This window comes from Populus euphratica, unplaced genomic scaffold, assembly GCF_000495115.2.
Source record: "Populus euphratica unplaced genomic scaffold, PopEup_1.0 scaffold681.1, whole genome shotgun sequence".
Taxonomy (NCBI): Eukaryota; Viridiplantae; Streptophyta; class Magnoliopsida; order Malpighiales; family Salicaceae; genus Populus; species Populus euphratica.
In genome coordinates this window covers 1-14,126 of record NW_011500550.1, presented here as the reverse complement: position 1 = coordinate 14,126, position 14,126 = coordinate 1, and the positions used below count along the sequence as shown (strand labels likewise).

Genomic DNA, 14,126 nt, shown 5'->3' with positions numbered 1-14,126 from the left:
TATATAATAATACCCAAAACCCTATTACAATGTCACAGTCATATAAATTAATTACCCTAGCTTATTAAATAAACAAGATAATATAGAGCAAACAAGGGGTCAATCCTACATAGAAGGTTTAGTTTAGATTTTTATGTTATGCACAATTGGAAGAGGGGATTGAGGTTATCTAGGCTATAGCAGAATTAAACAATCAAGCTAAATTAAAAAATTATTAAGAGAACAAACCTTGGTTTCAAATAAATATCCACCTACAGAAATCTGAATCGATCATTGAAATGAAACATCAATTCATATTCTGAATCTTTATTTTTTCTCAACATTGGTTAGTTAATAAATCTGTCGTATAACTAATTATAACCATCAAACAATCACAGTGTTTGCACTAGTAATTTAATTCAATGACAACCTTAAGAATTGGATAAATTGATTAACTAGATAACATAATTATCCACAATTCATGTTTGATTTGTTCGAATGTTCTCCCTATGATTAATAATTATTAAACTTAATTACTTCACAAGTTTATATGCCATAACTCCAATTTTAATATCAGACTTAGCAATAGATTATTCACAATAATAAATTTGAGTCCACTTTAGCAATTAAAATAAATAATCATAAGACATAACCATAAGAAAACAAACATATTTATCATATAAACTGAAAAGAAAGGGTAAAATAAATCTTATAGTTCTTGAAATTCAAAGGTTTCTAAGTCCTTGCGATAAAGAAAAAAAGTTTAGTCTTGTATGTTTATTGAACAACTAATCAAAAAGAAAAAAGAATACATGATTTCATGTTCTTTTAAAGAAAAGGGTGTTTTCTTCTCTTTGTGGCCTCCCCTTCTTTCCTTTCTCTCTTTCTTTTTATATCCCAGGAAACCCTAATGTGTTTTATACAAAATAATCCTTTTCTAAACAGATAATTTACATTTAAGTATTTCAATAACTATTTTTCTTAAAAAAATAGCCTTGTATAAAATCTTCAAGCTTTGACTTTTGATTTATAGAAGCTAAATTGCCAAAATAAAGACTTGAACGTTGGTTTGGATGCTTAGAGAAGTACTTTGGACTTGTTTCTTCACAAAATCTGTCTATTGACAGAATTCGTCATATATCATTTATAAAAAAAATTATATCTCTATCATATGAGCTCTTGTTCAACTACAATTTAGTAAGGTAATAGGTCTTCGAGTCAGGAATCCAAAAAAAATTAAGTTTGCATCAAATAAACTTCTCTAGCTCAAGATATTCAAGTTAGAATGGTTGAAGGTCAACACTAGCATAATGCGAGATTTGTCTATAAAGGCTGAGATTTCCATGCTTTTTCTCTTTATATATATATATATACATATATATATGGATGTTAGCTTTCTAATTCCACTAGAATCACTTTATTTTGACCTCTGAAGCTCAAGCTCTACACAACACATCGATTGAAAGTCAAATTTGTCGATTATCTCTAATTTACTTCTTTTTTAGTTGTATATCCAAAAGTGCCTTCAAAATATAAAATAAATAATATCAAGGCATTTTATATATAAAACATAGGGAAAATACTAAGTAAATATTGGTAAAACCATCGAATAATATGGTTATATCAAATACCCCTACATGTAAATCTCGCTCGTCCTCGAGAAAGGATAGATAAAATCAAACTTAAACTAAATAAATAAAATAACTATGAATAATGTTTTAATCTCCCATCAATATCTAAAAATATATGTATCATAAATAAGAATATATTCAAGAAGATAAAAGAGTATAAATTTTCATAAATTTATTTATATGCGAGCTTCAAAACTTAATTAGTCATTGGGATTTAAATGAAATATATATCATGTCAAAGTGATAAGTCATCTCATTAATATACACTCCAATACTCACGTGTTTAGGGCTTATGTGTTTAAATATTTCAAATTCAATCATTAAATATATTATATTATAAGTTTGCTCTTCAATCTCATCTTCATTATTAAAATATTACAAGTAATGTATGAATCAAAAGATCTTATTTTTTTGTTGTAATGGGGCTAGGGTTAAAGTGAGGTAAAAGAAAGAAAAAGAAAATGTTAAAACCAAAGGAAGTAGAGCATTAATAAAATAATTTTTTTAAACAAGATATCTCATTAAAGCACATAAATTTTTCATCTTTAAGCACCAATATTTAACTTCTTTTGATTTCAAGCTCCACTAACATAAAATTTTAAGAACACAATAGAACACTTTTCCTTTTCATTTTTTTTGTTTGTTTTTCTTTTTTTTTCTTTTACCTTCGGCAACTTTGCCCATTCTTTTCATCAAGAATCATTTTTTTTTTTCATAATTTTCAATTATAATCCCGTAAGATATGAACAAATATATGCTCTACTAATCCTTGGTCAAGGAAAAGAGAACATATAAGAAGTTAAGGTTTACACATGGATAAAGTAAATAAAAGATAAACAAACTCAAAAGAGCTCACCAAGAATAATATGTTTTAGGTTAGTTTTTTTGCTCAAGTGGTTAAAATTCCTATTGCTTTTATCATCTTCATATATACATATGATATGAATGTAATCTCAACAAGAAATGAAGCAAGTTCTAGAGATATATATCATTAAAAGAATATACAATTCAAGAATATAATGTAGCTTGCATTAGTACATCACTATAAAATCAACATGGTATACTTTTAAAGTTAATCCCTAAACTAATTAAACTTTTAAAGCTTGCATATATACTCATTTATTCCATTTATATTTTCATTTATCTTAACTAATTCTTATACATAATATTTATACATAATATTTATATTTTCATATATTCTATTTTCATGAACCAATAGAATCTCAACTATAATATCAATTTATAATTTATATTCTAAATCTTTTCCATTCATTTGTGCTTTGATTTCCTATATTTAATTCAATTCACTTGTCACTTTGATGGATAAAAAAGCTTTCTCTGCCAAGAAAAAAGTAGTTTGATTCAAAGCCTATTAAGTCTAGAATTCAATGTGTCATACATATAGCAAAAGTAGCAGAAATGATATTCAAGAGGCTCTTTTCAAAATCTCAAAATAGAATATTCGGCAACGGTGACGGCTAGGCAGAAAAAAAGGGTCTCCAAAAGGCGAAGCTCTATCAGGCACAGCTTTATTGATCTAGCTTTCTGACTAACCGAATAGGCTCTTATATATTCTTTCTTCAAATAATGTAGACTCGCTTTTGATTAACTAGCTTGAAAAGAATCTGACCCTGGTTAAGGTTGGAAAGAAAATTAAGTATCTGTATTTTTTTAAAATCAATTTGGTTTGATTTAATTAGTTTCATATAAAATTAAAATTTATCCAGAAATTTTTTTTTCTAATAGATTAATTTAATTTTTTTTCTTGGTTTGTCTAATTAATTCTTTTATTTTTTTCAGTTTAATTGGTTTTTCAGGTTTTTTACCGCCTCTGAATGGCACCAATATAATTACTTAAAAGTATTTGGGTGAAACGGATAAGGACCATCCCGAGATTTAAAATGAACTACTATCCTTGCGTGTTCTTGAACTCCCAAATTATTACCATCAAATGAAGCGTTTGGCTAATGTGAGTTCGCTAGTAGAAATTTCAACTCTTTCGTGCTTCAAAGCTTTTGGGATTTTTATATTGAAAAATCTGAACTCAAATTTGAGTTCAGAAGTGGATTTTAACTAGATAAATGAGATTTTTGCGATGTAGACTTTAATGGTCTATTAAAGCCACTGTGCATAACATTATTAAAATACCAAAACAAAGTTTAAAATATTTTTATGAGACCCAATTTACTTTTCATAACATTATTAAAATAAAACAACTTTCATTGAATGTTTTTATGTAAAGACTTGCTTAAAGACAATTCATAGATCCCAAAACTGAAGTAACTGGTGGCTAAAGTCACTCTCTCCTCGGACAACTTTCTCTGTTCTCTCTCAACTTGAAATTACTAAAATATAACTAAAATAAAGTACAGAGTCAAAACACAATAACCTAAAAGAACAAGGACAAAAGATGAACAAATTGAAACTTGAGGGATGAAATAAAACTTTTGTGCCATTTGTGAAAATGTCATGTCTCTTACATCGAAACATTTAAGAACACATTAGATTAAAACCATGAAAACATAACTTTAAAGGATAAAATTAATAAGAAATTAAGTTCAACAATAAAATCGTAAATCTTGCCAAATACAGGGACTAGAATGTACAAATTTGACAAAAACCTAGAGCAAACAAGAGTGAACAGTGCTTTTGTTATGGTTTTGTTTGCTAATTGTTAATATTTGTTTCCACACCATGTAAGAATTCTGGTATGTTTATACTCACCCTGGCAACAACATGCACTAGGCTATGGCAAATTCAACAGGGCATCAAGATTCATGTCCATATCAAAACTCCACATGAAATATTAAGAATAAAGAGCAGGCAGCTTTGTCCTGGAGATAGACAGAACATGAATACAATACTTGAAATGAGTTGCAAACTAAACTGGACTTCTATCATAATCTGCGGCTTATACCTAAAAGACAAACCTAGGAAAAGAAAAGAAATTTGATGCCAAAAATCTTGATGCTCTGAAGTGAAACAAGGGCTTTAAATTTACCGTTTCTTTTAACATGGAGCCATGTGCAGCAGCCTAACATCATTCTCAATTAAATAACACTTGTATTCCAAAATCCTCCAGTTTCCGTTAAATGTTGAATTTCTGAGGAACAGGGTCAAAATCATCGAAGTCAAATCTCTGACGCTCTCTTCCAGCCTCAAAAATCAAAGGAACAAACTGATTAGTTAAACAAGTTCAGCTAACAAGTATTACAGGAATCAATGTAGTAGGCTCACCTTTGCCAAGTACAAAGGATCACATGATAAGAGTTCATCCACTGCAGTCAGCTTCTTTGACAATATCATTATCCTAGTATAACAAAAATAGAGAAGGTTAAGAATTACCAAAATAATCATCAAAGATTGAAATGAAGCCTTGTAAATAATTTGTCTCAATGTTGAAAACACCATCTAGTCATTTGTTAGTGTTAACATAACATGATTGATGTGGGACAATAAACTAAAGAAAAATAAAAGTGGAGAAAGAAGCCAGGAATTACAGGAATTAAAAGCAGGAAAGAAATGTTAGGCAGAAGAGAGAATTCAGAGAAGAAATAGTTTGTTATTTTTATCGAATCATCAAAAATTGTCTTACAAAATAAATAAATAAAATAATATAAATAACATAACCCTAAAACATCCAACTATTTAGCTTTAAAATTGTTTAATATAATAACCCAAATAAATAAAACAAAAACAATAAAATAGGCCTAGTTGGGCTCAATCTCTCAACCAAAAAGAAACACAGGTTAGGCCATCCATCATCTCTGTCTATATACTCATGTAATCTATGATCTGGATTTGGCGACCCACCAACTCTCTTGGGGTTGAAGAAACTCAACCCTTAAAGAACTGGATCAATCTGCTGCAATGTATCTTTTGGTAATTTAAGAAAATCTGAATCAGGTCAGTCTGCCTAAAGAACAAGAAGCCATTAAACTTCACCATCCTTAGTAAAAACTTGTTCATCCAAAATAACATCAATATTATCTTTTTGTGGTAATATCAAGGTAAAAGGGGTAGAGGTTTCACTAAGATTATCAAGAATGAGATTAGATGGCATCTCAAAAGGATCATTTGGAATAGGATGTGGTTTTTATATGCAACCAGATCTTCAATGTTAAACGTGGAGCTAATGCCAAAATCAAGTGGTAAATTAATAACATAAGCATTTGAACGAACCTATTATAGCACTTTGAATGGCCCAGCACTACATGCCTGTAATTTTTTATTAGTTCTTATCATGGTCTCCAACATTAAATTTATTGTGTTGTCTATACATAAACTTGAAGTTTATATTGCACATTACTTGCTTGAATCTGCTTTGTGATCTCAACATGTAAATCCTGAACTCTACGTACAAATGACTCAGACAACCTAGTATAAGGAGAAATAGGAAGGTCATCTAAAAGCTTTCTAGGCTTGTAACTAAGTACAACTTCAAAAGGACTCATGCCTATTAATCTATTAACGAAGTTATTATAGGCAAACTAGGCTATAGAAAGAACCAAGTCTCAATTCCTATTATGATCACGCACTAGAAATCTCAAAAGATTGCCTAAACTCCTATTAACCACCTCAGTTTGACCATCAATTTGGAGGTGGTGGGAGCTAGAAAATCTCTACTTAGTTCTCATCATATGACAAAGTGTCTTACAAAAATAACTCATAAATATAGCATCCCTATTCAAGACTATGGTTTGGGAAATGTCATACAACTTGATAATCTTGTGAAAATAGATTTTCACAACTCTAGAAGCATCTATGGTCTTAGTGCAAAGGATAAAATGAGTCATCTTAGAGAAATAGTGGACAACCATAGAGATAGAATCACACTTCTTTGCAATACATAAAAGCCCAAGCACAAAATTCATACTTCTCACCAAGAGCAAATGGGAATAGGCAAAAGAGTGTAAAGACTAGTGTTCTATTTTCTATGCTTAGCTAGTTGACATGTTCGACATTGACCTACTAACTTAGCTACATCTTTTTTTAAGCTAGACCAAAGGAATTGACATTACACCTCTTCAATGGCTTTATTTCTTCCAAAATATCTTGAAAAACCTCCAACATTAATCCCCACATCAAAAAATCATGCATTGATGTCTTCGGGATACAAAGTTTATTATCTCGAAACAAATACCTTTCCTAGAGGTAATAACCATCTACAACACAGCTACTCTCATCTCTCATTGTCATTCTCTCAATGTCATGAATATTTCTCCAAATTCTAGACAAGATTCATCCTTCTCTTTGAGTCTCTCAAATTCAGCACCTTCAACACTTGTCATGGATAACAGCGTTACACAAATCAAGGCATCTACTGCCTTATTTTCTATTCCAGAATTATATTTCAATACAAATGAATAGGCTTGCAAATACTCAAACCAATGATTATGCCTATGGTTGAGCTTCTTTTGAGAGTTGAGATTGTGAAGAACCTAATTGTCAGAGTAAAGAACAAACTTTTATGATAGCAAATAAAGGCACCAAAAGCACAAGGCCTGAACTACCACATAAAGTTCTTTATCATAGGTTGAGTACTTTGATTTGGCCTCATTAAGTTTCTCACCAAAGTAAGCTACAAGGTGACGTTCCTAACTATGTACTCCACTTATACCAACTCCTAAGGCATCACATTCCACTTCAAACACTTAGTAAAGTGGGGAAGCCTCATTACTAGGGTCTTCGTCATCTTCTTCTTAACCTTCACAAATGTCATACTATCTCTTTTACTCCATTGAAACTCATTGTTTCAAACAATTTATGATAGAGACATGATGATGCTAAATACCTTGATGAAACGACAAAAGAAAGTCACAAGCTCAAGAAAGCTATGAACCACATGAATATTCTTAGGCTCAGGCCAATCTACAATTGATTTGATTTTTTAGGGATCAATAGAGATTCCCTCACATGACACTATAAGCCTTAAGAAAACCACTTGATCCATGAAGAAAGAACATTTTTTGACGTTGACAAACTTTTCTTATGATAGTACAAACTTGAATGAGGTGATCTAAATGCTCCATTGGTTTTGCTATAAATAAGGATATTATCAAAATACACCACCAAGAATTTTCCTATGAAAAGCCTAAGCACCCATGTCATTACCCTCATAAAAGTACTTGGTGCATGGGAAAAGCCAAAAAGCATGGCTAGTCACTCATATAATTTATCTTTAATCTTAAATCCAGTTTTCCATTCATCTCCTAGATGGATTCTAATATGATGGATGGATTCTAATATGATGATACTCACTTTTTTGGTCAATCTTAGAGAAAATTTAGGCTTTGGAAATCACATCTAACATATCATCCAATCGAGGAATGGAGAAATGATACTCAATTGTAAACTTGTTGGTAGCTCGACTATCCACACACAATCTCCATGACTCATCTTTCTTAGGTGTTAAAATCGCATATACTGCATAAGTCAGGGAAGATGATTGGCTGTTATGATTGTCATGGTAGTGGTTGAGGGAATAACATGTCTAGGGTTTAGGGATGAATGGGTCTGTGTTAAAAGATGAATAATTTTTTTTTCCCAATCTAGATCAACTATTGATGATTCTACACAACTTCTATGTTTTAGAAACAGTGTTGAATTTTGAAGATTTTCACAAGCCCTAATAGAATGATTAACTATAAAAACAATTAAAAGTCTATGCTCTGATATCAAAGTTGATATAAGACAATAATCTAAAGAAAGATAAAAGTAGAGAAAGAATGAAAGAAAGAAGCCAGGAATTAAAAGTAGGGAAAGAAAAGCTAGGAAGAAGGAGAATTCAGAGGAGGAATAGTCAAATAAAAAATTATTTCACAAAAAGAATAAATATAGCATAACCCTAAAACATCACTATTGAGCTCCATCCATCAATTAAAATTGTCTAACATAAATAACACAAATAAAACAAAAACAATGAAATCGACCTAAATGGGCTCAATCTCCCAACCAAAAAGTAACAAGTCGGGCCATTCTTTGTTGTCTCCGTCTATATACTCATGTAATATATAGTATGGGTTTGGTGTCCCCACCAATAATGCAATTCATATCTATTGTTACCAAACCATAAGATGCACAGTGCAAATAATGAGTTTATCATGGTCTTAAAAGGTTAATATTCACTTAAGAGAAAAAAGTTATAGGCACTTCAATCATGTTTGGCAAAGACATCCAAATAGTTTGTGCTCATAAGATGATTTATGAGATTTTGATCCATAATCAGAATCTAGTTGTAGTCCCATTGGAGTGTGAACTTGGGTGTTGATATTTGCAAAATAGTCTAGTTCATCACATGTGCATGAACTTCTCAAGACTCGAAACCTGCACCCTCTAGTTGCACATCTAAGACTATTGACATAGCTTGAGGCAATGGCCCTTATAGTATGTTCATTGTTATCCTCGAATAATTTTTCCCTTGAAATTGGCAGTAGAATGGAAGTACTTAACTCATAAATAAAAGTGTAAAATCCCAGCTACTGTACCTCTGAATTGATGAGTCGATATGCTCAATCATCTCACAGTTTTTATATTGTTCTGGATCCTCTAAGAATCTAACCATACCATCTTTCTGGTTGATAGTTGCATATATCTCACCATCTTCAATCTACAGTTTGAAATGAAATTTTGTTAATTTAAATTATGGTATAAGATACAGGAGTGCACTATTAGTGGTCTTTCTACTTTCACTATTTTACAATAAATTGATCACACAAAAAATAAAAGGAAAGATATTTATGAAACTGCTGCAAGCTTAGCATCAAGGATAATTGCATAGGAAACTACCATTTGAAGCACATGCATCTCTGCCTCTTTAGGACTGCTAAGTTGCACAATTTTGGCTATGTCTTGGAGGGAAAGAGTCAGATACGTTTGGGTCAATCTCTGAATGTTTCTCTTATACATGGATGATACGACTTGCTTCACCAGTCCAAGATTATTGTCCTGAGAAAGAATGCAAAGCCTGTTTTAGATGATGATGAATAGATCTTACATTTGTCTCACTATGTGTAAATGTGAAATGTATAACTGTAGGCTCACACTTTCAAACTTCTCGCTGTTTGTCTGAATGTATGTCTCTAATTCTGAAACTTTTCCGCTGCTATAACTACTTGCCAATTCCATATAGGGCTGCTCAAAGGGTAAAAGAAAGCTTGTAAGACAATAGAACCCAAAAACTTCATCAAAAATATGATTGCAGAATTCAGCACGAAGAGGCACAAACACTGTTGATGGAAACAGCAAAAATTTCATCAAAAATAGAAAAGAAGAAAGACTACCATTTATTCCATTTGATGAATGTACGATGACCAAAGAGATTGATATGGTACATTACATTTTAAAACAGATTCAACCTAACATATCCATGGTGAAAGCAGCTTTTATCCAAGCAAATTAGAATAGAATTTTATCACTGGATGCTGGGTAGTTCTATGATAAAATTAGTTTCCATGCATATGATAATCCAATTTAAGAAAGGACAGTTTTTTTAAGCACGCCTAAAAAGGAGAGAAAGTAAAAAAAAAAAAAGTGCTTGATTTCCAAAAACACCACACTATCTACTCAGTCATTGTGGTACTATTGTTTTTGCAAGCCATGTTACATATTCAGTTAAAAAACTTCTATTGTTTTTGCAAGCTGGGTAGTTCTATGTATTTTTAAGCACACCTAAAAAGGGGGGAAAGGAAAAAAAAGTGCTTCATTTCCACACACGCCACACTATCCACTCAGTCGTTGTGGTTCTATTGTTTTTGCAAGCTGTGTTAGAGATTCAGTTAAACAACTTCTGAAATTTTTTTTTGTCAAGGACAAAAATGATAATTAAAGTATTAATGTGGACACTATAAATCAACAATCAATTTTGCTTGCAACATACAGCTTAGAAGTTGTAATCACCTGACACAAGGTCTTTAAATTTCTCTGAGCTGCTGAAGAAGTGTACTTAGGGAGGCTGGTTGAGAACTGCCAGCAACAACCAAAAAAAAAAAAAAAACAGAAAGAAAACATAAAATGCTGTTTAAAATAAATTAGGAGAGATGAATTATCGGTGATCTTGTGATGTCAAAACTCATCTAGAATGCAAATCCAGGCCAGCGAAGAATAATACTGAAGTAAGAAACACATGAGCTTGGAAAACTAATTACTTGTAAGCAGGCAATCATCTCTCTATTTGCCTGGAGGGGGGGTCCTAAGAGTATCCTATCATGAACATAGATTGCTGAATACATCCCAAATTCATATAATAAATGTCAAAAGACTAAAGCATACCTGTCTATTTTGAATGAGAGAAACCAATATATATTTTTTGAATGCTTCAACAGCTATAGCATTTATAGAAGACATAGGAGCCGTCACGACCTGAGATGAGAGAGAAGCAATTAGAACAAGTACCAAAGTAAAACTATTGCAACATGAGTAGATTGCAAAGTGGACAAACATATTCTAACTAGATCACATACATTGTGAAGAAGCTCCAGTGCTTTCTGAAAATGCTTTTGTCCAATACATATCATCCCCCTATCATGATGTCAAATGTCAGATGCATTCAAAGAAATTCCTCATCTAAATACAAGAGATGACAAATTGGTTGCAAGATGTTTAAATGATTTGTATCTCGGTGAGGTAAAGGTTATGTCACCATCAAAAGCAGGAAACTCCAATGTGTTTTCATGTGCAATTGTTTGCTATGCTTGTTAAAATGATTTCAGCTCACAGGTTTTGGACTTATACAGCAAGCCCATTAAAGTCTCCTCCGTGGGAGCACACTTGACAACCATGCAGATGTTCTAACATCATCTTAGCTACAAAATAATCCTGCCATTTTCAATTACATAATCATCCCAACGAGAAAAGATACTAACTCTATTCATCAGACAAGCACAAATTATTAAGTTTCTAGTTTGTGAAATTAATTGCTAAATTAAATTACATAATGAAACAGTCAATTAGAAAGCAGACACAACAAATTATTAACTGAACAACAGCAGATCAAAAGCAAAGCAGCTTAGCATAATGAAAGCAACAGCGGGTCAGAAGGTCAAGCAGCAACTCACTCACCCATAATAACAATAGAGAAAAAAGTCCCGTGGCTGATCAACATCAAAAATATCATCCTCCAGAATGGAAAGACCAGTTTTATAGCACTTTGCCAACAAACAAAGTTGAAGAAAATCTGGATGCAAAGCAGTCAAATGTTCAGAAGAAGAGCGTAGTTTTTTCACAGCTTCCAGCAAAGGGGCCACACCACGCATTGGTACATCAAGCATCAAAACTTGGTCTTTGAATCTCTTACTAATAGCTATGACTGCCAACTCAAAAAGATTAGTTAGCATCAACTAAGTAAATAGAAAAACAACATTCTAATCACACACATTTTAAATTTAATCCAGGGTAAACAAAAATAAAATACACTTTTCCGACGCCAAACGAATCTGGTCTGCAACACAACAAGTGAGAAACCTGGAAAGGATCAAAACCAGTCTTCTCGCTTGCTCATTGGTAACCGGCCCAGAAGTGCATGCCTCTCTGCCACCCATTCACCACTTAAAAATAAGTAAATAAATACATATACAATTATATATAAAAATTAAAATAAAAAACCACAAAAGTAACTCATTCTCTAAACCCAAATCAACATAATACTCGTACCCTTCTTCTTCTTCTGATTTCAAAACTTACTCTTTCTTAAATTTCAAAAACCATCCATTTCTAACACAATGAACCCTAAAACTTCCAAAACTTCTTTCTTCTTCTTTTTAACAATAAAACTATCTCATAACAATAATAATAATTTAACTAGCTAAACATATCACAGTGAACGTATTTTTTTTAAAGAATAATGCTGCGACTTACAAAAAATAAAGATAACCGAGTGAGTGAAGAGTCGGGTCGAGCTGTTCAAGAAAAGCCAAAAGCCGAGTCGACTCATTGTGCAGCACTTCATCTGCTTTCTTCAAGTGAATCGATAACAAACCTAAATCCACCGCGTTGCCTGATAGCCCTTGGATTTTCGCCACCAACGATTCTGCCGTCGCCATCTTCTGTCTCAGTTGATTCCCTTTTCTTTTTTTTTGTTCTCTCTTTCTCAATCAATTACAAAAACAAATAAATTTGTTTGAGAGAGAGATTTCACAAGGCAAGCAAGCTGCAGTGGTGAGTTATATGTAAAGCGAGCACAATCCTGTGGGCCGGGATTGTAGACAACGATATAGGCCCATTATTTATTTATTTATTCATAATTATATTTAAAAATTTATTTTGTTATTAATTTATATATTTGATTTTGAAACTATATGTTAGTTATCCACAAAAAAAAAAAAATTCCCCTGGCGATATTATTATGCCCCAATATCACTATCCATTCATTTTATCTTTAATATTTACTTTGAGAGCATAATGATTTTTTTATCATAATATAAATATTTTAAAACAATTATATAGAGTTATTTTAATAAATTTGTTTTTTAATGCACAATAAAATTATTAATGTAACACATAAATAAGATATTGCAATGTCTTTTGCATAAGGACATTTTTATATTTTTATGTTTCATAGAACAGTTGAATTAGTGCATTATTCTTACAATTTAATTTTTTTAATCTTGTTTTCAAGGGCTTAGTTGTAATTTTATCATAGTTTGTTTCTTAATATTGTTTAGTTTTAAGGATATTTTTGGTTTTTACACAAAAAATAAAAAAGCTTTTAACGAGCGTCTTGCACACGTTAGCCACTTCATTGCATTCTAGCGCCGCGTGCGACTAGCTCTAACAATTATAACCAAATTCTGCCACATCATTTGATTTATCCCGACGTCCTCTTCTTCTTTAAGTGGCTCGTGTATGATAATTTGGCATGGTTTGGCTCGAAATTACTTTTGATTCAATTCCTCCTCTCTTATTTTCAATTATTTTATTTACATTGATTATTTCTAATTGAATTTTATTTTCTATTTCATCCCTAGTCATTTGTTTTTTTAATTTATTTTTAAATTTGATCCTCATTCTTTTAATTTTTATTTGTTTTTTTTTGAATTATTTTCTTAATTGATTTTTTTTCAATTCTACCCCGAGGCATTTATTTTCATTTAATTTTTATGTCAATTTTGATCATAATTCTTTTAATTGTTATTTTTTAATCATTTTCTTAATGGATTTGTTTTTTACAATTACATCTCTAAACATTTAATTTCACTTGATTTTTTCCCAAAACATTTAATTTCTTTTAAGTTTTATGTTGAATTTAGTCATAATTCTTTTAATTGCTATTTTTTTTTTATCAATCTCATCCATCAATGTTTATTTTATTAAGAATCTTACTTCTTTATTTTTTTGGGTTTGACTTTAATGGTGTCATTTTAGTGTTATGACCTGGATAATAAATCTAAAAGATCAACCCGGGTCAACTTTTTTTAAAAAAAAAAGTATTTTTAAAATATTTTTCTAGTGTTTGTTTTGCTTTTCTATTTATAAGGTTATTTTAATTTCATATCTTAGATCATATATTCAATTTATTGA

At 31.2% G+C, this 14,126-nt stretch overlaps 1 protein-coding gene across 2 annotated transcripts; it reads right to left on the bottom strand.

The window, feature by feature from the left end:
- Positions 1-4,307: 4,307 nt before the first annotated feature.
- On the bottom strand, positions 4,308-12,762 carry LOC105115339 (COP9 signalosome complex subunit 3-like). Of its 2 annotated transcripts, XM_011012188.1 has the most exons (11): positions 12,465-12,762; positions 12,022-12,137; positions 11,670-11,916; positions 11,072-11,129; positions 10,881-10,970; positions 10,509-10,574; positions 9,654-9,743; positions 9,399-9,557; positions 9,098-9,219; positions 4,848-4,920; positions 4,308-4,767 (listed from the first exon to the last, which is right to left on the bottom strand). In XM_011012188.1, the coding sequence occupies exons 1-11, from the start codon at positions 12,647-12,649 to the stop codon at positions 4,699-4,701; spliced, it is 1,275 nt and encodes a 424-aa protein (XP_011010490.1). In that variant the 5' UTR covers positions 12,650-12,762; the 3' UTR covers positions 4,308-4,698. The 2 variants fall into 2 exon arrangements, with proteins under 2 accessions (XP_011010490.1, XP_011010491.1); XM_011012189.1 differs by lacking the exon at positions 9,654-9,743.
- Between the last annotated feature and the right edge of the window lie 1,364 nt (positions 12,763-14,126).

Excerpts from the sequence above, each read along its gene's own strand:
- LOC105115339 (XM_011012188.1), bottom strand. The coding sequence starts at position 12,649 with ATGGCGACGGCAGAATCGTTGGTGGCGAAAATCCAAGGGCTATCAGGC. Across the intron at positions 10,575-10,880 it reads CTCTCATTCAAAATAGACAG|TTCTCAACCAGCCTCCCTAA; the intron begins GTATGCTTTAGT and ends TGTTGCTGGCAG. Across the intron at positions 9,220-9,398 it reads AGATGCATGTGCTTCAAATG|ATTGAAGATGGTGAGATATA; the intron begins GTAGTTTCCTAT and ends TTCAAACTGTAG.